At 33.9% G+C, this 8,861-nt stretch overlaps 1 protein-coding gene across 1 annotated transcript; it reads left to right on the top strand.

Annotated features, from left to right (window-relative positions):
* Positions 1-1,211: 1,211 nt before the first annotated feature.
* LOC140887697 (adenylosuccinate synthetase 2, chloroplastic) lies at positions 1,212-4,741 on the top strand. The gene is made up of 4 exons (XM_073295127.1): positions 1,212-1,670; positions 2,509-3,201; positions 3,632-3,943; positions 4,357-4,741. Exons 1-4 carry the CDS (start codon positions 1,335-1,337, stop codon positions 4,525-4,527), a joined length of 1,512 nt encoding a protein of 503 aa, XP_073151228.1. The 5' UTR covers positions 1,212-1,334; the 3' UTR covers positions 4,528-4,741.
* Positions 4,742-8,861: the final 4,120 nt, after the last annotated feature.

The following is an 8,861-nucleotide window of genomic DNA, read 5'->3' as shown; positions in this document are numbered from 1 at the left end:
CTTTTCAACTTTTTCTTTAAAAAATTTCAAAAAAAATCAAAATTTTGTTAAAGAAAAGTTGAGAAGTGCTTTTTAGAAGTTCTCTCAAACACTACCATAGTTAGAGGTGTCAACATGAGTTAGCGGGACGGACCGACACACAATTTGCTGCAATCCTCATTAGGCGGGACAAGGCGGGTCGGCCTATCTTTTAGGCGGGTTGAAAAAACACCAACCCAACTTACCTATTTTAGGTGACGGGACGGGTTAATCCGACGGGTTAACGTGTAATGTGACGGGTCGAAGTGGGCTGACCCACAACCCTCAAACCACCATTAGGCTGGACGCCAATTGGTGGGTAGGGATATAACGGTGTCAATCAACCCAAATAGGGGTGTCAAAACTCAACCCAACCCGTCAATCCACACGAGTCGACCGAAAAAATATCAGGTTAGGGTTTGGGGTTTTGGGTTTGGGTCGAATCGGGTTGACCCGAAATCTAACCCGAAAAAATTAATCGGGTTCGGGTTGACCCGAAATGACCCGAAACTTTTAATTATTATAATTTTTTATATAAAATTAAGATAGATTTACTACATTTTTATACGTTGTATATTTGAAAAAAAAAAATTTATTGTATATTGATATAATAAATTTTCATCATTTAATGTTTATTTTGCACAATTTTTATTTTTTTGTAATAATTATACTTTAAATTTTCTACAACTAAAATTTCAAATTTAAATTATATATAAGCTTAGATTTTGTTATTATGTGATTAAATTAAATATTAATATTATTATTGTGTGTTTTGAATTTTTATTTGATTATTTTTTAAAAAAATTAAAAAAAATAAAATCGGGTTGGTTCTGGTTAATCGGGTTAGCCGGGTTCGGGTTCGGGTTGGACATTTTTGGTTTGGTTCGGGTTCGGGTCGGGGTCGGGTTGGCGAATTTTTTAGAATTATTTTTGTCAACCCGACGCGAACTTACTCGACCTTTCCGAATTGACACCCCTAAACCCAACGAAACTAACCTATTTTGACGTCTCTGCTTATAATGACATATTTATAAGGACACTTATTTTTTTTTTTTTGAAGATAATCAATAGTAGTTATAAATACTTAACAAATAAATTTCATAAAAATTTGTAAATCGAAAAAAACAGAAGCATAAACATGATTTTATTTATTTATTTATGGTACAGATTAAAAAAAAAATTCCCAACAAAATTAAACTTCTCAGGACTCACTCAACGCCTCAACCCTAGGTTATAATTTCCGACTCCACTCCTACTAGTCTTGACCGGCGGAATCATACAACTATACCGCCGCGTCTGTTACGGCTGCCGACGCCATGAACCTCTCCTCACCCATCATGCTGGACTCCACCTCCTTTTCCATCTCCTCCACCCCATCCGTCCCTAGCTCGGTGAAATTCTGCGGCCACCTCCCTCCCCTTTCACTTCCAGTTAAGCAGCACAAATCGATTGGTTCTTCGATTGTCTGCTCCTCCGGGAATAACGCCTCTGCTGTAATTGAACAAGGCACCAGCGAGTCAGACTCTGGGCTGAGTCGGATTGGATCACTGAGTCAGGTCTCCGGCGTTCTCGGCTGTCAATGGGGAGACGAAGGGAAAGGGAAGCTCGTTGATATCTTGGCTAAGCACTTCGATATTGTTGCTCGTTGTCAGGTACACACATTATTGACGTAGACTTGTGGATGAAAGCAAAAATATTGTTGTTTTACAGATTTGCTCTTCTTTATAAAATGTATTTAAATTGCAATACAAATTGTAAATAATGATGTAAAATGGACTATTATGCAGCTAGTTTATGCAATTCAACCACGTTTTCTGTAGAAACACCGGAAATTACGGAATTGTAGTTCCAGAGAAATCTTAGTTTTTGTTAAGTCTTTCTCGATCAGCTGTTGAATATGCTCAGGAAGTTTGAATGAATGCGTAGGATTTTTGTTTATGCTCGATCAAATGGTCTTTCTTGGGGACTGGAATTTATCTTTTTGGGAAAATTAAGCATAAAAGATTTCTGATCTCCCTTCCTGTCTCTGCCTCAGAGAGTATTGTTGGCAACAGTGTTCCCCTCTGGAAACATTTAGCTCCTAATTTTTGAATTTGTTTCAATGGTTGTTGGGAAGAATATATTGATACAGGCTATACAGCCAAGGTGTTTCCCTTGAATCACTTGATAGCTAACTCAAAATCCGGAGACATGCTTTTTTGATCCTCTCTTTGAGTGCTTTCTCTTGAGTAAAGAGATGGATGGCATGACTATCAACTTGATGTGTCAATTATTTTGTATGTTGCCCTTATATTGCTTTCCCCCCTACACAATTTTTCTGGATTGACAAAAATTTTTATGCACAGGGGAAATGAGAGAACCTGTAGTTAGTTTAGCGGGACTTTGATTCTATTTTGCTAAAATAAATCGCATGCAAATTGTACACTTAGTAGGTCTCTTTTCATTGTTGTGGTTGTTTGTTCGTCAACTTTGATAACCATTCAATGTCAGGGTGGAGCTAATGCTGGACACACTATTTACAATTCAGAAGGCAAGAAATTTGCACTTCACCTTGTCCCCTCTGGTATCCTCAATGAGGGAACTATTTGTGTGATTGGTAATGGAGTAGTAGTGCATCTGCCTGGATTATTCAAAGAAATAGATGGTCTTGAATCTAATGGAGTCTCTTGCAAAGGAAGGATCCTGGTATCCGATCGGGCTCACTTGTTATTTGATTTTCATCAAGTGGTAGATGGGCTTAGAGAAGCTGAGCTTGCTAAATCGTTTATTGGTACTACAAGGAGAGGAATTGGACCTTGCTATTCAAGCAAGGCTAATCGGATTGGTATAAGAGTTAGGGACTTGAGGCACATGGACACTTTTCCTCAGAAACTCGACCTTTTACTATCTGATGCTGCATCGAGATTCCGAGGATTTAACTATGGCCCTGACATGCTCAGGGAAGAATTGGAACAGTACAAGAAGTATGCGGAGAGGTTGGAGCCCTTTGTCACAGATACCGTGCATTTCATGAATGATGCTATATTGCAGAAACAAAAGATTTTGGTTGAAGGTGGTCAGGCAACCATGTTGGATATTGACTTTGGGACTTACCCTTTTGTCACTTCCTCTAGTCCTTCTGCCGGTGGAATCTGCACTGGTCTTGGTATTGCCCCGAGAGTTGTTGGTGATCTTGTAGGGGTGGTAAGTGGGCTTTTTTCAATGTTGCTCATATGACATTTCTTACTACTGTTCATTTGAAACAATTGATATTTTTGTTTCGAAGCAACAATTGTCCCTACTGTCTTGTGTAGTTGTTCATGTGGATATCATTGAAATGTAGCTCGCGAGCTACTGTCTCGTGTGTTTGATATAAATGTGGTACATTAACTGTTCTATGATTGAAATGCATTTCACCATTACCACTATTTATAGTTTTGATCGGTTCTCCTGACACATACTCAGTCCTATTCGTATTTCCTTGAAATTTAAGGATAACTTGTAGGAATATCTAGTAGTTTCAAGAGGTGTAGCCAAAAATTGAGTTTCAGTTGTCAAACACACGTTCATAGTATCGAAACACGTTAAATTCTATTTGCTCATCTTACATTTATATTTCTCAACTGTTGTGCAGGTCAAAGCATACACTACACGAGTTGGTTCAGGTCCTTTTCCAACAGAAATATTGGGTAAAGGTGGTGATCTGCTTAGGTTCGCTGGACAGGAGTTTGGCACAACAACTGGCCGACCTCGTCGTTGTGGCTGGCTTGACATAGTTGCGCTGAAATACTGTTGTCAGATAAATGGATTCTCTTCTTTGAACCTCACCAAGCTTGATGTATTGTCAGATCTATCAGAGATTCAGTTGGGTATTAGGTACAAGCAGAGAGATGGCACTGAAGTTCAATCATTTCCTTCTGACCTCCGGACTTTGGAGCAAATACAGGTACATTTTAATTTATTTTTTTACCCCATATTTGAACCTCCACATTTTATCCCGTTTGGGCTTTAGTGTGTATCATTTTAAATTTAAATTAGTTATCCTATCATAAATATCTATCTCCGTGTATCATGTCGGACTATACATTTTCTAGCCCATTTTGTGTTTCTTTCGTTTTATTTATTATTTGGACTCGGCCATGTTCCCTCATTCCCTATATCTCCCATCTTCATTTCCCTAGAACGAAATTTTGGAAGCTAATTTAGTGGATGTGTCGTCATTCCAGTAGCAACATGAATGCAATACCACCTGTAGAATACGAGAAACTAAATCTTCAAGGATTTCTCTTCCACGAAAGTTACTCATCTCCACCCCTCTTTTGATATACCAATCATTCACATTTCTATAACTTTGATTAGGTTGAATATGAAGTCTTACCTGGGTGGCAATGTGATATCTCTTCTGTCAGAGAGTACTCCAAACTTCCGGAGACTGCTCGTAAGTATGTCGAACGGATAGAAGAACTTATTGGTGTTCCCATCCATTACATTGGTGTTGGACCAGGACGCGACGCCCTTATATACAAATGAGAATCCGGTATGGCAGCTTGTTGAAATCTTGGTGAAAGTCAATCTTCTTTTCATCAAGACTGAACATGAACATTTATCAGGATGAAGGTATTTTTGCCCTTCCCCACCCTGCCCTGCCCTGCCCTGTGGGCGAATGGCTTTTTTTTTTTTATTTATTCTGTCGGTTGTTGGAAAAGTTATCTTAATTTGGTGACATGGAATGCAATTTGTGTAATGATTTTTGCATTTATAGTCTCTTCGTTTTGCTGCGTTCAAAGATTAAAAACATGTTTAATGATGACGAGTATGTTTAGGGGTGGGATCGGGTCGGGACCCGTCCCGTAACTCCCTTATCCGATTTTCGTCTCGATTAGAATTGAGATATTTTTTTCTACCGATCCTGCACCCGAAAAGTGTCGGGGCCCGAATGTTCGGGATCCCGTCGTGTCGAGAAAGGATAATCCCGAACAATATTTTTTTAAAAAAAATTTCTATGAAAAATATGTTTTTTTAAAAAAATGTTATGAAGAAACTCAAATAAATTAAAATTTTTTGGTATATAATCATTAAAAACTAAAAGATCTATTTACATTATAAATAAATTAAAATAACTACTTGATTAATACACTAAAAACATATAATTATTCATAATAATAAAAAAACCAAAATAAAAATTTATAACTCAATGTTAATATTAAAAAAAATAAATATAAAAAAATAATTATATGGTAGATAATTATAAAACAAAAATTATTAAAAAAATTTATTTTTTTAATTAAAAATATTACTAATATATTCGGGTCGGGTCGAAAATCTCGTCGGGTAGAGTTGCTTATTCCGATCCCGAAATTGATCGGGTCGAAAAAAGTTCGGAACGAGAAAATTCGAGACAGAAACGGGTTGAGAATCGAGAAGGGTGGGAAAATTTCTGAATTTTGCCAGCCCTTAAGTATGTTTGTTTCATCATTATATTTTTTTTTTATTTATTAGTGTAACAATCACATGAAACGCATAAAATTTCTATCATTTGGAAATAAAAATTATTTTCATGAATTATAAACTTGCTTCAACATTATGATAATGTGATAGTGTTTAGGATAATGAATTATTGGGAACAATGTGAAAATTTTTTTAGCAGATTAATTTATTTTGTACTTAGAAAAATAGCGAAGGGTAAATTTGGAAATGTATTAAAATTACTAAATGTAGGTCTCTACAGGTTTGCGTATTATAATTAGGGGTGTTCATTTAATCCGAATCGAACCGAATCGAAATTCACCCAAAATCCGAAACCGAAAACCTAACCGAAGTTCACGTTCGGTTAAAAACCGAATTTTTTTTTCGGTTTTTCGATTCGGATTTCGGTTTAACCGAACTTTCATTTTTTTAATTTTTATTTATTTTGTTTTTAATTTTTATTAATAAAAATTATTTTTAAAATATAAAAAGAACAAAAAAATCGGTTTTCGATTTGGTTCTGTTGACCGAGAAAAAAAAACCCGAACCGAAAATCCAAAAATCGAAAACCGAACTAAATTTACAGTTCGGTTTTCGGTTCAAACCGAATTTTCGATTTTGGATCGGTTCGAACGGTTAACTAAACCTTGAACATCCCTAATTATAATATAGTAAGCACCGTTTGGTTTGAGTGATAGGATAAGTAATCCATAGATAAGTAATATAATGTAAATTAAAAATAAATAAGAAAAAATAGTTAATACATAATTTGATTTGATGGATAGATTATAATTTATTTGATTTAATTGATGTAAAATTATTAATTAATAAATAGATGAATAATATGACGAAAATAAGGCGAAATTGATTGGGATAAATTATACATAGATTAATAATACATCAAACCAAACAATGTCTTATCTTAGCTATCCAACACGGTCAATAAACACTGGAAGATGAGAGAAAAATGATCTTAAACATATGTCATGAAAGCAACTAAAATAGCAATATATTAGATGATCGGAAATTATTGAGTATGAATAAGAGTAGGTAATTATTTTTTAAAAGGAAAAAAAAAAGAAAAGAAATCAACCATCAAGCAATTGAATCTGATGATGGAAGAATATTTCATAAATTTTAAAATCTATTAACGTGAGGTGGAATGGAATTAACTGAAAGTCATGTGAAAAAAAATGTTTATGTATATACATTTTCTCTAATTTTTTAATTTATGTGTAAGAGCCATTTTGGAAGTTCACTTTTATATATATATATATATATATATATATATATATATCAAAAGTAGTTACTATAATACAATAATATTCTTTTATTAAATAATGTATATAATAATAATATACTATATATATATAAATAATCTGTCTAATAGATACAAAAACGAGGCCAATATTTTTTTTTGGGTCAAAATTACTTTTATATGGTGTTGATATTATATTTTTTTTGTTTTTTCTCTGTTTTTTTAATTTCAATATTTCAAATTCCTATTTAGTCTTTTGATAATTTTTAAAATTATGATATGATCTTGACATAAATATAATCAACCTTTTACAATTATATATTATCCCTATTTGAATATAAATCAAATTATTAAACAAATAACATTATTTATAAGGGGTTTATGACGTGTCACGTAACATTATTAAACAAATAACATTATTTGAATACAATAATATTCTTTTATTAAATAATGTATATAATAATAATATACTATATATATATAAATAATCCGTAGTCATAAACCTGTATAAGGGGTTTATGACGTGTCACGTAACTGTCACATCAAAAGTTAAAAATCTCAGGTTTTTTTTAAAATCTCTCTCCGTTATTATAAACCTCTACAACTATTTTTTATGGGTCCCACTATCATCTAAATATCTTCAACAATCTTTTTTATTCCAAATTTCATTATTTATTTAAAATTTAATTTGTATATATTATTAATTCATATTCTCAATTAAACATTTATGATATACTAAAATACTATATAAAAATTAGTATGTACTAATTAGTTTAGATTATGTGAAATTTATTTTAATTAAAATTAAATTACATGGACTAAGAAAATAACATTACATAAAATGGGAAAATGAAAACAAAATACACAAACCAGAAAAATAAAAGTACAAATACAAATTCAAATACAAATACAAACACAAACACAAACGAAAGTACAACTACAAATTCATATAAACTACATACCCCATTTTTTTTAATCATTTCACAAGCATGAAGATGCACGCGAAGTTGTTTCTCTGTCATATCTATGGTATCTTTCATGAGGATATCATACTCATATTGAAATATTTCAGATTTCTTGTTTTCATTAGCAGCATTAAAACCTTCCAATGTCTCCAATTTTTTTGTTAGCGAACGCTGTAAATTTTTCCATCACATTAGCCATGCTTTCTATGATCACCTCTTCCAACATTGTAAATTTAGCTTTACCCTTCCTCATAGCTGCCTTTTGGTCAATTGGACGAGTGCGAACTTCATATTCATCTACATCAACACTCGTGTCAGGATTAGAAGATGATGTGAATGCTCCCGATTAAGATGTCCTCGTCTTTTTCCTGAAGTGATGGTCTTCAGATTGTGGAGCGTATTTCTCACATTTTCTGAGAATTCTCCAAACTTGTTCGTACTTGAAAGACTTGTTCTTTTTATTACTCATCCACTCTTCGTGTGCTTTGATTAATATATCATCATCACTCCAACCGCTTGCACGATTGTTATGCCACTTATTATAAATTCCACCAAACTCACTCACCAGTCTTTGAAAGTTAAAAAAAATGTGATTTTACCTGCTTCAATTGTCTCTCTACGGTTCCAACAGGACGATGTTCGTTGTACTCCTCTGTAATATGTTTCCAGAAAGCTTCCTCTTTTTGTGCATTGCTAGTAATTGGATCGGTGCTTACAGAAATCCATGACCTCGCGAGCACCTTGTCTTTTTCTAGTGACCAAGCAGTCTTCTTCTTCTTTCGATCATTTTCTTTATAGCCCGTCTCTGTATTCCTATCCAGGGCAATGTTATCGAGCCCAAATTGAGACGAATGTGGAGGAAATTTAGACTCCGGTACATAAGTTGGTGTTGCAGCCTCTAAACTAGACCTTCTTGATTCTTCTGAAGGGAATGTGGGTGATGTTGGATTTTGAAATCCAGAACAAGGAGAAGTCCCCATATAAAGTGTGTTGCTCATAATCGAAAAATACTCATGAGGATGCATAAAATGTGGAGCTCGAGGGACATTACTCGGATTAATTGGAAAATTTGGAGGAATCTGAAAATTATGAGGATGTTGTGGTACGTATGGAATTGGTTGAGAAATTTTGAGAGTTGTGAGTAGCACGAACATTAAAATTTTAAGAAGATGAAT

The sequence above is a fragment of the Henckelia pumila genome, chromosome 3 (assembly GCF_033568475.1).
Source record: "Henckelia pumila isolate YLH828 chromosome 3, ASM3356847v2, whole genome shotgun sequence".
NCBI classification, from domain to species: Eukaryota; Viridiplantae; Streptophyta; class Magnoliopsida; order Lamiales; family Gesneriaceae; genus Henckelia; species Henckelia pumila.
Note: the sequence above shows the minus strand (reverse complement) of the source record. Positions and strands in the feature narration are given on the sequence as shown.

Bases quoted from the DNA above. Each gene is read 5' to 3' on its own strand.
- LOC140887697 (XM_073295127.1), top strand. From the start codon at position 1,335: ATGAACCTCTCCTCACCCATCATGCTGGACTCCACCTCCTTTTCCATC. The intron at 1,671-2,508 runs GTACACACATTA...ATTCAATGTCAG, and splicing joins ATATTGTTGCTCGTTGTCAG to GGTGGAGCTAATGCTGGACA. The intron at 3,202-3,631 runs GTAAGTGGGCTT...ACTGTTGTGCAG, and splicing joins TTGGTGATCTTGTAGGGGTG to GTCAAAGCATACACTACACG.